The sequence below is a fragment of the Gavialis gangeticus genome, unplaced genomic scaffold, assembly GCF_001723915.1.
Source record: "Gavialis gangeticus isolate Ggan-Ray unplaced genomic scaffold, GavGan_comp1, whole genome shotgun sequence".
NCBI lineage: Eukaryota > Metazoa > Chordata > Crocodylia > Gavialidae > Gavialis > Gavialis gangeticus.
Window position 1 is genome coordinate 6054471 of NW_017729027.1, and position 14298 is coordinate 6068768.

The following is a 14298-nucleotide window of genomic DNA, read 5'->3' on the forward strand; positions in this document are numbered from 1 at the left end:
CTGCCCTGGCTGCCTGTCACGTGGCCCTCGATAGCTTGCCAAAACTCAGTAAGTGGCCCTCTGCCCGAAATAACTGCCCGCCCCTGCTACAGATCAAAGTAGACCTTCATTATAGAATCCTGCATTGTTTCACTCCCCTGAAGGAAACTGCTCCTGATGAGAAAACTTATTTCGTACTAGCATTTTTAAATGAAAATATTGATAATTCTATTATCAGATATTGCCTTGATTGAAGGGCATTTATTATGGACCCTAATATTACACTACTACGAATGATCTGATGGATTATGGAAAGCAGTAGATCTGTTTAATTCTACTTGCATCGATTAACATTCAACAAACTAAGCTTCTTTTATTTCAAATTTTGAAGCAAAGCATTCTTTATAAACAATTTGGCCATTTGCATGCAGCTGGCCACTCCAAAGCTTTATACTGCAGATATTAATATCAAGCTTTCAGTTCTTCATGAAAGATCAAGAATTTTATAGAGAAAAGCCAAACAAGCGCAGTGTTTTTTCCCCCTGCAACAACAATTAAACGACCATAGCTACTAGAAGCAAAATGTTAAGATAGATTTGAGAAGATCTGTATATGCCCTTCTGACTAGCTGCAATTCTTTTTAGTCACAGCTGTCTCTCTCTACCTGCAGGGAAGTGTAGATTGCAATGAATTCAAGAGATACTATCACTTTTGGTTTATACTGCCTCCTGAAAAGGCTAATTTAAGTGGCTGCAACTCATCTGCCACAGCTTAAATCATTCTCCTGTGGATCTTTGTGTGTTGATGCATTTGACTATAAAACTCTACCATGAGTGAAATTAGTGACAGCAACACTAAAATCCAATATCCCACTTTCTCCAAATATGTGAATCAGATATACAGTACATAAAAGTTACAGGCCATATCATTTTAAGACATAAGTGTTATTACAATTCGACACAGGTCTACAAGGCAAAGAAAGAACTGAAAACAAAATATTTATTGATAAATATGTAAACTTATACTAAAAGATACCATTTAAAAACTAGAAAAAAAGTCATTTTTAGATATTAACCCTGTCCTGGTTTCCATAGTAATTATGCCCAGTTCCAACCCAAGGGCCTGCTATGCAGAAATAACCCTTTCTGGCTTTTAACAATGAGAAAATGACTTACAAGACAGTATGAGTACAAGTAAGGACCTACCTAATTCATGAGGGGCAATTTTAGAACTCCGTGCTGAATGGCTGCAAAGGCTGTCCATCATGCAGGCCTGCTACTCTCCACCAGTTGGTGGAGAGGGGTGGGGCCACATGACAGGAAGCCCTTCCAGCCAATGAGCGGGAGGAGTGGCAGCCATCTTGCCTGCAGCCCCTCTGTTCCTTAGCCCACAGGGCTGCCACAGCACGCTGTGGACTGCTGGCTCCCTCTGAGCAGCCAGCATTTTTTTTCCATAAGTTATTTCCCCCCCGCAGATTTCGCAGGCATTGCCTGGATTTCACAAGCAATGCCAGATTTCGCAGAATCCATGAAATTGCAAATTTGGCAGGTCCCTAAATATAAGAGATTAAAACCTCTCAGAAATTAAAGGCTGATGTATGTTCTCTCTCCCCCAGAATCAAGGAAGCACCAATCAGTTTTGGGTTTCCATTTAGGAAAGAATTTGTGAAAGAAAGATCATTAGGTGAAACTTTTTCTCCACGAAGGCCCAAACCTCAAAGTTTGAAGAAGCCTGAAAAACACAGGTAGTAAAGTATTTATCTGAGTACTGCAAGTAGTTCACATTATTCAGAGAGACAAATAATAAGCAGAGACTGTTCTTGAGGGTGTAACTGAGTGATGGAAATACTGAAATTTCAAAGAAACATTACCTCATGGATATACAATATGGAAAGCCACAATTCAGTTTAACAGGGTTCTGAAGTTCGCAAAGGGAGCAATATAGTAAAGTATACTAAAGGGAGCTGGCCAAGGGCTTATGATATGGAAAGTAAGAAGTCAACCCAATTGAGCTTTCTGCTTACCAATAACTGACCAACTGAAAATAAATACAAAAGCATATTATGAACAAAAAGGCTATGTACATGCAATAGGTCCTTCTTCAGCCAGATGACTTTGGGAAAAATCAGATGTGCATAAGTAAGACCCTGGCTTATGCTCTTTTAATGGAGTGATGGGATTTGATCCCTTACCCCAACAGTCATGCCTCCTACTGTGCTACAAATGCATGGCAGGACGCTATTTTGAGACTGGAGATCAGCTCTCAGTCATGCTATTACTACTTGCCAATGCAGGGCAAGACTGGGATTATGATACTGGGTTCCCCTGCACCAGCCAGTTGATAGCCAAATACCTGAAACCTGGCATGAACTGGTGTGGTCCCAGGGCTGCAGAGACTCCAATAAGATCTTCAGGCTAGGACCTCAAGCATTACAGCCAATTCAAGACTCTGGTGGGGCCCCAGGGCTTGAACCAACAATCAGCTGGCGGTCAGACCCAGCTCTGGGACTGTTCCGGAGCTAGTTTGAGAGTCCATTATGGTCCCAGGGCTGTGACCAACAATCAACAGATTGTACATCCCAGGCCCAGGACCACACTGGGGCTAATCCCAGAGCCCCATGAACAAGGATGTCAAAAAATCTTGTGTCCAGTCTACCTGTGCATGCAGTTTAAGGTCCTAGTCCACCAGAGCCTAGAACCTGAGAGAGGTTCCCTGATCCTGGGGTCCCTGTGTGATGGGGATGTCAGAAAGGTCCTACTGCATGGGGACCCCAAGTTCAAGGAACCTCTTCCCAATGTCACAGTCTCCATGGCTAGGATGTGTCAACTACCCTGTTCCACAGTTCCCTGGAAGCAGCAGGGCAAAGCAGTGAATCTGCTGGGTCACAGGAAACTCCGCAGCTCCCCATAACCCAGCACCAGAATATAGTTTCATAGTTTCTAGGGTCAGAAGGGACCTTAGCAGATCATCTAGTCTGACCCCCTGCCATGGTAAGAAAGAGTACTGGGGTCAAACGACCCCAGCAAGGTGTTCATCTAACCTCATCTTAAAAACCCCCAGGGTAGGAGCCTGCACCACCTCTCTTGGAAGTTGGTTCCAGACCCTAGCCACCCTGTGAAATAGCGCCTCCTGATGTCTAACCTAAACCTACCCTCTGCCAGCTTGCGACCGTTATTCCTGGTCACTCCTGGCGGTGCTCGGGGGAACAGTGACTCCCCCAATGCCTGCTGATCTCCCCTGACTAGTTTATAACAGGCCACAAGATCCCCCCTCAGCCTTCTCTTTTGGAGGCTGAACAGGTTCAGGTCCCGTAGCCTCTCCTCATAGGGCCTGCCCTGCTGTCCCCTGATCATGTGAGTGGCCCTCCTCTGGACCCTCTCCATGCTGTCCACATCCCTCTTGAAGTGCGGCGCCCAGAACTGGACGCAGTACTCCAACTGCGGCCTGACCAGTGCCGCATAGAGGGGGAGGATCACCTCTTTTGACCTGCTTGAAATGCATCTGTGGATGCATGACAAGGTACGGTTGGCCTTCCTAACTGCCTCCCCACACTGCTGACCCATGTTCATCTTGGAGTCAATGATGACTCCAAGATCCTTTTCCGCCTCCGTGCTGACAAGAGGGGAGTTCCCCAACCTGTAGGTATGGTGCCAGTTGTTCCTCCCCAGGTGCATCACCTTGCACTTGTCAGTGTTGAAACCCATCCTATTCTCATCCGCCCACCCTTGTAACCTGTCTAGGTCTGATTGTAGCCTGTTGCTTCCTTCTAGTGTGCCCACGTCCCCCCACATCTTAGTGTCATCAGCAAATTTGAACAGGGTGCTTTTTACCCCCTCGTCCAAATCACTGATGAAGATGTTGAACAGTGCGGGCCCGAGGACCGAGCCCTGCGGAACCCCACTGCCCACGTCCTTCCAGGTTGAGAAGGACCCATCCACTACCACCCTCTGGGTGCGGCCCTCCAGCCAGTTGGCGACCCATTTGACTGTGTGGGTGTCTACGCCACAGCCCCCCAGTTTCTTAATGAGAACGGGGTGAGAGACAGTGTCAAAAGCCTTCCGGAAGTCCAGGAAGACTATGTCCACTGCTACCCCTGCATCTAATGATTTGGTGATCTGATCATAAAAGGCCACCAGGTTGGTCTGACAGGACCTGCCACTGATGAACCCATGTTGGTTGCCCCTAAGCATGCAGTCCCCTCCTGGCCCCTCCTGGATGTGTACCAGAATAATACACCTTGCTCCTCAGCCCCTACCAGAGGGGGGACCCCATGCATGTCTGTACCATACAGCTGCCAATCTGCCAACTTTGAGGAAAGCTGTCAACCAAGCCCCACTGTGCACCCTGCATCAGGCTGCACACACATTCAGTTTAAGCTGTGATGGAAAATAGCCACAAAATTACACATATTTTATGGAATATTTTTGCGGCTCATTTCTCATGTTGTTGTGTCACTAATTGCCTATGGTAAGGTTACTATTTATGGCACGATTAACAGGCTAGTCATACTGTAAATGTAATGTCTGCCAGGGGCTTAAATCCACTCCTTTGCTTCAGAGTGCTATCTTACCTGGTAGAATGATGATTTTAGTTGTCATAAAACTCTTAAATAACCTGACTTCTAAAGTATGGTTTTAAAGTGTTTCATTCCAATAAAACATACCTTTGGGGAGGACAATAGGTTTGAGTGCCATTCTTCCAACAAGACATTCCTTCAACATAGACTCATAATTGACCCAGCGGTGAACCTGTATGAGAAGCGTTTTTTTTACATACTTATTTGTAATAAATTGCATTTGTGTAACTATATGTAATAAAATATACATTTATACTATGTAAAAAGGTGCTTGAGGTCAAAAGTTAGAGCACAAGAACCAGAGTTTTCCACTAAATACTAAATTACGAGGTAAGAATTGAAGTTGGGTGGACTTTTGGGAAGGACACTAGCTCAGCACATTGATAGGACATCGGCTGCTGTGGTTCCTCTGCCATACCTGTGGCAGGTTACAGTGCTGTGTTATGTATTGTGTCAGGGTTAGCAGCAATTTTACTAAGAGTTTAGATTATGGATTTGCACAGGATAGTTTGGATAAGGAAGATCCTGTTTCAGACAGGGGGTCACTAGATAACTTCTGAAGGTACCTTCCTGCCCTCCTTCTATACGATTCTGACGCCAAGATCCTACAACAAACATCTCCACATAAAGGGATTTCTGCCTATGATCACAGTTTTGCATGCAAGAGCATTAACCTAAATAATTTTTAAAAAAATCCAAATGAAAAGGCCATTGCATCATTTTACTCCACTTCTTTCAAGCTGATGGTAAAATCCCTTAACAAACAAATTTAAATAGCCACAGACATATTTTAAACAAAACAAAAACAACAAAATCAGACATCATGTGAAAGGCAAAGGTCTGCCTGAGCCTAATGGTTCATTAGTCTAATCTGATAAAGGCTAACTGCACACAAGGAATGACATGACTACCAACACATTCAGCTGCCTTTAACTCCCCAGCTGGAATGATCAATTGTGCTTAAAAGAGGTGAACCACTTTTCAAACTTGATGTATAAACAGGAGATTATTTCTAAGTTTGTTTTTAGAAATAAATATTCTTTAAATTTCATCTGCTGGCTCATATGGCTTTTGTATAGTGAAAGAACATACATCAATAGTAGACGTTACAGTACTTTTCTGTGTTAGCATTTTCATTATGAGATACACAGGTGAAACACTCAGAAAAGCACTGAAATTGCTACTGTTTATTTCTCAGGACATGGAAGCCACAGAAGTCAAGACGAGATTTAAAGAATATTTATGTTTCTAAAAATAAACTCATTAAGTTAATTAAAAATAAATTAATAAAAACAGCATCAGTTTTGGGAAGAGCTTAATCTAAATGTGCACACACACTGTAAACCCTTTATTTAACTAAACACTTTTCAAGGCATCCAAGACAAAATGATACAAGCAACTGAAAGGTTTTCTAAAGATCTCAAACATTATCTTCTACTTTATTTCTGCTCTAAGAATCAAAAACACAGGGCATATCAAATATATTCATGTATGAAAAAAAATGAAGTAACCTTTTTAAAAATGGTGTTTACTGACAAAAGAGTATGTGAACTCATGTACAAAAATACACACAATACTTATAAGAAAACTAAACACATTTTCAAGAAAAGATGACTGAATTTAAATAAAGCCACGAATGGCAGACTTGCTGACACTGTTTTTGGTTTTTTAAGCAAAGACAGCCCAAGTGTAAAATGGTACAGATTACAGTATTCATCTTAACAATAGTAGCGCACATCATCAATGTAACAGCTACAAATATATTCATTTTCAGAGCTGGACCAAGTTATTTGTACTATGCAGTGGAATGAACCAAGGAACTGCAAAAATGAGCAATTATCAAAGTACCATTTGACAAAGTAAACGTCATTCAGTCCCAGAGCTTTCTTACCTGATCAAAAAGATCTGTACCATCAGCTCCTGCTGCCTTCATTAGTTCATCTTCACCACCAGGGTGATACTCCATATATGGAGTGACATTATAGACAAGCCCTGCATCAAAGAATGGAAATATGAAAGAATGCTCAAATTAAAATCTGCGCACTCACTGACAAGGAAAACATCATTTTAATCCTAAAGTATCTCAGTACTCTTTAGTCAGAGAAAATAATGGAGAAATACTTAAATATGCACCATACATGAAGGAATAACAAATGTTAGGAGTGAGTGCCAAATACTACACACTTTGATTTTTCAGTAATACAGAAATTATCAAAAAGAAAAGTGATACAAAGAAGCAGAATGGAAAATGTCATATGCAATTTGTACATGTAACGCAATAGCTATAATGTTTTATTAAACAGGAATGTCAAGCTGCCTAGAGACCCCACACCTTCAAAGACTTAAGCCAGGGGTGCTCAACTTCTGGCCTGCAAAGCCATGGCACCCAGCCTGGGGGTGGTGGGGGGAACAGAGTTCCCCAAAGGTTGGCAAATTTAGTGGCAGAAGAACAGTGGCAAGTAATATTGCGACCCCTCCCCAACTGACAAATTCCCAAATACTGCAAATGAAGTAAGGGCCACAGCGCGTCCCCTTTCCCCACATGGCAGAATCAGAGCCCAGCTATGCTCCCTTTCCTCCTCATAAGCTCAGATCAAGGTCGGGTCATGCCCTCTCCCCATACAGGTTGATTGAGGCTGGGCTGGCCACTCCCTGACCACCCCCCCACACACGGACACACAGAGCTGGATCAGGCCCTGCTGCACATGTTAAATCAGACCAACCAGTCAGATCCAGCCTGCTAACAGACTGAACACCGTCCATCCAGCCCACAGGGAAACAAGTTGGGTACCACTGACTTAAGGCAATGAGTCGCCTACTGAAGTCCACTGGAACACTTGTGTTTAAGTGTTAAGATTAACTTAAATCAGGGTATCAAACATACAGCCCACAATCCTGTACAGCCAGCCACGGGGCTACCAAAACTTGGGGGAGTTGCCTGCTACAGAATATGGAGCCCTTTGGCTCCACAGGCCACAGATGTTGGCAGTAAGTTGGGGTCAATGCAGTGACCACCCCTAAACCTCCACTGCTGCCAGACCCCCATCCCCAGTCTTACTACCACCCCCAGACTTCTGGCAACACATGACCTCTTGCTGTCTCCAAACCTGTTGCTGCTATGGCAGCCAGAACAGTTGCCCCCACATCCCAGGCTGGATTCGACGTGCAAGGAACCCCATGGTCTGGATCCAGCCTTGGGGCTCCAGGTAAGTTTGATACTTTTGATTAAAGACTCTAAAGCAGCGGTTCCCAACACCGAGTCGCAACCCAAATGAGGGTTGTGGGGGCAATGCTGGCAGTGTTGCACACAAAAGATGAGCTGTGCCCCATGCCAGGAGCTCCCATGCCCCTGCCGCGCTCTGTTCCCAGAACCAGGTTGTGGGAAAAGAACGTTGGGAACTACCATGGTACAGGACCAAGATTTAAAATTGACTCAAATAATGACCCCCTATAGGCTTATCTTTTAGAACAATGGACATCTTTACATGCGCTCCGGGGTGGGAGCAAAGGGGGATGCTTTAATTAAAGCGGCTTTTGGGAGCACGTTCAACAAACTTTAGTTAAAGTGCCGTCACTGCCATTTTGAAACACAGGGATGCTGAATACATGTGACACCAAGGCTGCTGCAGTGCAAATTAACACACTCCAGCAGACTCGATTAACTAAGTCTGCTCCAACACATGCTAATTAGCACGTAACAGGTATCTGGCATGTGTCTAGGTGGCACTATGATTACACAGGATTTTTTTCTAACCCACAAATACAAACCCATGTGCTCTCAGAAGGCTACATGTATCCTCTCTTCATTAAACAAGTTCTACTTTGATGTCCTTTGTTCCCTCCAAGAAGAGCTTTCTTGGGTTCTCCTTCCACTGGCACTTTCTTTTTCATCTCGCCACAGCTGAACTATTACTGATGACTCTCCAAAACCAAGCCTTATTTAACCATTCTCTGCTATGCAGTAAGTGAAGTGAGGCTCTTGAGAAAAATAAACAGCCTCCAAACAAGTAACAGCTATCATAATCCATGTGCAGACATAAGCTTGGTATATCCAGACTTACAATTACTTCAACTTGCGAGTTTAATATTATTTTAATAAAGAACTTATGTGATGTTTACTAGCCAACAGTTTAAAGAAATTAATAAAATGGATGTACATCTATTTACTCAACAGCAATATAATCAGTCCTGCATGAGATGCATTCACTGAGGCAAGGGTCAGGGTTTCAGAGGAAACCATCTCTGACCCACCTTTTTCAGATTTAAAAAGTCTCACAAACATAGAGACCTAAAGATCCTACACGGTGAACATGGGTGTGATACACAAAGCATTTTTAAATTCTCTTTACCTGAAACAGTTTTTCACCAGACAGTATTAAGAAGTATAATTTCAACCCAGGGCTGATTTTCAGAGATCATGAACACCCAATACTGCTGATCAATTAAATGACATACAGATGGTCTCCAAAAAAGGGGGTGGGGAGAGGGGGAGGAAATCAATCCAGCAGTCCTCAATAAAAGTTAAGTTTCCAAGCACCCCTCTTTTGGCACCCATGTTGTTCAAGTACAGGCCACACTGAAGGTTCCCTCCATTCTTTGTCCTCAGATTGAACAATGCTGTCTCAGATCTACAACGAATATTCACACCTGAAAAATTAAGCTTTCCCAAACTTTCATCTCTCTTAAAATGACTTTTTAGCAGAAAAGCACCTGTAGAATCTGTATATTTTGGCACATATTAAATGAAAATGATAATTCAGAGCATAATTGATATATTAAACCCCAGGACTGAAACAGACATAGATCTTACCCCCAAAGTTACCTATAACTAATTCAAATCATAGGCAAGTCACTTAACTTTTTTTTGCAGAACTCTGGAAAATGAGCATATGTATTTTACAAAAATGCCACATAAATAAGATGCAATCTTTGGATGGAACAGGATATAAAAAAGTAGAAGTGTTTAATACACATGCCCATGTTACTATTTCTATAAGAGAACAGTAATGCTGGCTGGAAGGCACCCACATGCTTGCAGGGCTGTCTTCCTTTCCTTTATCTGTGCATGTCTCCAAGCAGTTTCACTGAGAAGTGTTCAGTGGCTTCTCAGATAACTCTGAAGAGCAGTGGGTGCTGTCCCAAGCTCTATGTTCAGTGTCCTCCTCTGGCACCCTGGTTGTTAACTTCAACCTTCATTCCCATTCCTGTTAAGACACCCGTTGTCCCTCTGAAGGGGACTGGTAGCCCCTGACAGGCCTAGGCTCTCTGTCATGACACAACAAATAGGCCTGCCTTCAATGAGACAGACTACTTTGGCATACAATAGTAGACAGCTTATTCTCATGGATGTGTTAGCTGTGCCACCTTGTGTGCAGCAGTGATTACTACACATGATGAGAAAATTACTCAGTTGAAATCTAAAGTGGTGGGACACCATAAATAGCCAGACACATAGGAATACAGGACTGGAAGGGACCATATGGGCCATGAAGTCCAGCCTCTGTAACACCAACTTTAGATATAGGATTTGGCAAGTCTCCCAAAGCAACATCTCCCACCCTTCCACCCCTGCCTCTTTGTTCCATCTTGTACATCTCACCAGTTTCTGCCCAGTTTAAGTGCCAACTAAAACTATACCAAAGTCCACATTTCTTCACAAATAATTTACATGACAGTCTCACAACCTATACCTATATACAATTCAAACGCCCTAACCACTTTGTACCTATCCTGAATGGGTACAAGTGTAGCAAAACTATTGGCCCTCTACCCCTATTTCCTTCAGGCATCACTACTGATGCAAGCTGAAATAACAATTACACCTGACACATCCTCCCTAGCAGCAACTCCTCCTCCAATTCCTGAAACTGTTAAAAGGAAAGTGAGCAGAAACAACACACAATTCATTGGAATATGTATGTTCAATAACTGATTTCTATTAAAATGAATATCTTGAACAATATCTTGAAAAAAGGAAAAAGCAGGCAGTGGGAGGGAGGACATCGTCAGGACAATAAGAAAGATTATACATCTGTTTTTAATTGACTGCAAAAAGAACTTTTCTTCTCTTTGGGAAAGAGTGAAATATGAAACATATCACCATGCTAACCACTATACAAAGCTATTACTACAGCTCTGCCACCACATACAAAACTGGCAATTGTGGAGCAGTCACTGTTCTAAAGTTTTGTTCCAGATTCACTTCTAAATGTATTTTTGTCTCCATCAACCCCCATTATTTACAATGTAACCCAACTGCAGCCAGGAACTGCAATGAACTCCCCCGAAATAGTCGAAGAAATTGCTACTGCCACAAAGCATTTTTCCTTCTTTTTGGAAAAGTGCAATGATGCTTTCACTCACTCCTACCAGAGGAAGCAAAAGATGTCATACAATAAAGATGCTGCTGTCTGATACATGCCTGAAGACTGAAGTTTACAAATAATTATTAGCAGTATGGTTTGAAAGGTGTACTTTATGTTTTTTTCCCCAAAGTAGCAATGTATAAACAATTTAAAATTATTTTTCACTAAAAACCAAAGATCCAGATAAACAATGTATATTTATTTCATTTACTATGCATTCAAAAACTACATTTGATCCAAGAAAGAGTAAGAAGCCAAAAAAATCAGCTTAGTTACTAGAGAGGTCTTCTATGTTAAATATAGGCAGCAGCTGCATTATGACATGTTTTCTTTATTCAGTGTAATGTGTCTTTACTTATGCTTACTCTCAACAGAGAACAACAGAGGCATAAAAATTAAAGCCTATAATAGTAAAGGCAAATAGAGATAGTGTTACCTGACAGGAATTTCTGTTCTCTAGAAAACAGGAAAAAAGCATCTACTTACCTGAGTATTCTAACCTCTGCCAAATCACTGATCTTGTTTTTGGCAGAATCTTATTATTCAGGATGCTATGTTCAATTACTTTAAATTTACAAAATGTGCAGAATAGGCTCACCTCTATATGGGTGACCTAAAACAGAAGAGACTTCCTCCTGCAGGACATCCACCAAGGAGATAAAGACAAATTTGAGTCCCAACCCTCCAAAATGCAAAGAAAGGGGAAAAGGAATTAGTTTGTCTTAGGTGGGTATGAAGAATGGATGTTTGGGCCAGGCTATAGTCCCATTCCACCACACAGGCAAGTTGACTGAGTTGGAAGCTAAGCAAGAAATGTGCCTAATTCCACTCCATCCAATGCAAAGTAAACTATATGTCTTCATAAGCACATGGAATTCTGCTAGCATTGTTTTCTGGTATACCTTCTCCAAGCAACTCAGCTATACAATGAAGATCAGCTCCTAACGAAGCACAGCTTGGTACTGAAAATGCCAAAATGAACTTGTACGATACGCAATTTGTAAGCAAGAGTTGACATGTGGAAGTTTAACATGCCTGCAACTCTCAAAATCTTCTATTGCAGAAAAACCTATAATGAATTATGGAGTAACAGGGGAATAAAGGAAACCCCTGTAATGTGTGCAAGAAAAAACAGATTTCAGTGACAATTTGAACAACTCCACCTTCAACTTAAATGGGACTTTGGCCATTTCTGCCAAAGGCGACATTAGTTTAAACTAGTAAACAATATCCAAACAATTGATTTACCAAGTTTGGAAAGAAAGAAATGACGCAGACAAAAAAAAGTATACAGATAGCCTACAGATGACTCACCTCTTATACAGATCCAGCAATCATCTGTTTTGTTATGTTTAGCAAGTTCTTCTTCAGTCACTTCAATTAATCTTCCTTTCAAACCAGTCAAGTCTTTTCCACTTTTAGTTAGTCGAATCCAATCCATAAGACTTCTGCCTGGTTTCAAAGGTACCTAAAAAGTAGCAGGTATACTAAATTTGGCTGTTGCTAGAGGAAGAGGTGTACATCTAAATGCAATTAAAAAAAACACCAAAACCAACAAAAACTTGGGAGAGAGCAAAAACAATCTTGTTTGTTTTTCCTGCTGCTATTTAGAACTCTATGGACAGCAGTAAACCCACTTAGGAAAGTTTCTTTCATGCCCGGGCTCCACACCCTGAGCTTCCAGAAATGTACCCCACTACCTTCACTGTAGGAGTCATCAGTGTCACTTCCCTGCTCACTGGGAGACATAGGAGCAGCTACAAAATGTTAAGGCTGGCTATTCACAGAAAGGAGGCAATCAAGAATGTAAACGAAGGAGAATGTAAATGAAGGATTGTTCCTGTATTAGGAACAATCCTCCAAATTTACTGAACACCTAGTAGCTAAAAACATGAAAGGTACTTAGGCACCACCTGAGGTTCACAGATCTCCAACTTCAGTAGTCACCTCTGTCTACTAGGTTTAGCTCTCTTGGCATAGTTCCAATTCTTGGTTATAACACAATGGATGTGAGCATATGAACACACAGAAGAGAATCGGAGAAACAGCCAGAACTAGAAAGTGTCACACAGGAAATATTACATATTTAATGTTATGCAGGACCAGGTCTATCAGCTGAATCAGGGGTGTCACTCTCTCTTGGCCTGGATCTACACTGTGGGGACTCCTTGGGGGGCCACATCTGGCCCCATGTTCAGCAACAGGGCAAGGAATGTCAGGAAGCCTTGAGGGTTAACTTCTGCCTGGAGAATAAAGGAAACCTTTACAATGTGTGCAGTAAAAACAGATTTCAATGTCGATTTGAACAATTCCACACTCAAATGGGATTAAAGCCACTTATGCCAAAGGTGAAACTAGTCTAAATTGTTAAACAATATCTAAACAGTTGTTTTACCAAGATTGGAAAGAAAGATATCCCACAGACAAAAAATATACCTAGGCACCACTTATGGTCCACAGGTCTCCAATTTCAATAGCCACTTGTGCCTACCAGGTTTAGCTCTCTTGCCATATTTCCAATTCCTGGTTGTAGCACAATAGATGTGAACACATGAGTGCACAGCAGAGAAGAAAACGGAGAAAGAGACAGCTGTCACTCACCAACGACACATCCCAAACAGGGCTTCACACACTGCAATTCAGCCACGGACCCAGCCCCTCTGGGAGCCTGCGAGCCAGATGCAGCCTATTGGTCACGTATCTTTTGACACCGCTCACTCAAATAAACTGAGACTTTTTCAAAAGTACTGAGAAAGTGCCCATGCTCATTCAAGTGTTTGGCAGGGAGGACCACAGTATACAAGGGCGGGAAGAAAAAGAGTCAATTATATTTTCCAACCGCAAGTGTAAAGTATGCTCACCTCCATGGGAGATGACATTTCATCCTGCTACATCAGGATGCTGCTTGTTTTTAGACACAGAAGCATCTGAAAGAGCAACAGCTCACTTGGTCTTGATTTTCAGTATGAATACAGACTGCAGAAGTGGGGTCTCATGATCCTTCTGACTTTTTGGGTTTTGAGCAGATGTCAGCAAAGTCACCAGAGTCCAGCTGGTTTGTGGTGGCTGAGTGTTCATAGTGAAGTTACTTTTCAATCCTTCAGTGTTGGCTCTTCCTATCATCAGAAAGCAGAGCTCACCAAGTGTTGCATTGAGGACCCGTGAACAGGGAACACAAGCTAGGTTTACACCATCCATGAAACTAGTTAGTTTTACCCTCTTCTTTTTTTAAAAAAATTGTTTTAGACCAAATCAGCCAAATCTGTTCCGAATCCCCTGGACTGAGCACAGCTCAATCATGCAAGTGATGGTGGTGGATGGGTCAAATTCGACCTGGCGAGAAGTGGGCAGTGGAGTCCCCCAGGGCTCGGTTCTTGG

The 14298-nt window shown here is 42.3% G+C and overlaps 1 protein-coding gene across 3 annotated transcripts in view; it reads right to left on the reverse strand.

The window, feature by feature from the left end:
* Positions 1-14298, reverse strand: part of LOC109299903 (cytochrome b5 reductase 4) — an 81923-nt gene that overhangs the window by 65412 nt on the left and 2213 nt on the right. The window contains exons 1-4 of one of the 3 annotated variants that reach the window (XM_019520403.1): positions 13782-14114; positions 12235-12388; positions 6447-6547; positions 4643-4727 (exon numbers count right to left, since the gene is read on the reverse strand). In XM_019520403.1, the coding sequence (XP_019375948.1) occupies positions 4643-4727; positions 6447-6547; positions 12235-12388; positions 13782-13799 (358 nt within the window). In that variant the 5' untranslated portion in view covers positions 13800-14114. Of the gene's footprint in view, positions 1-4642; positions 4728-6446; positions 6548-12234; positions 12389-13781; positions 14115-14298 lie in introns of those variants that run through there. The other 2 variants (XM_019520402.1, XM_019520404.1) reach the window with 2 other exon arrangements.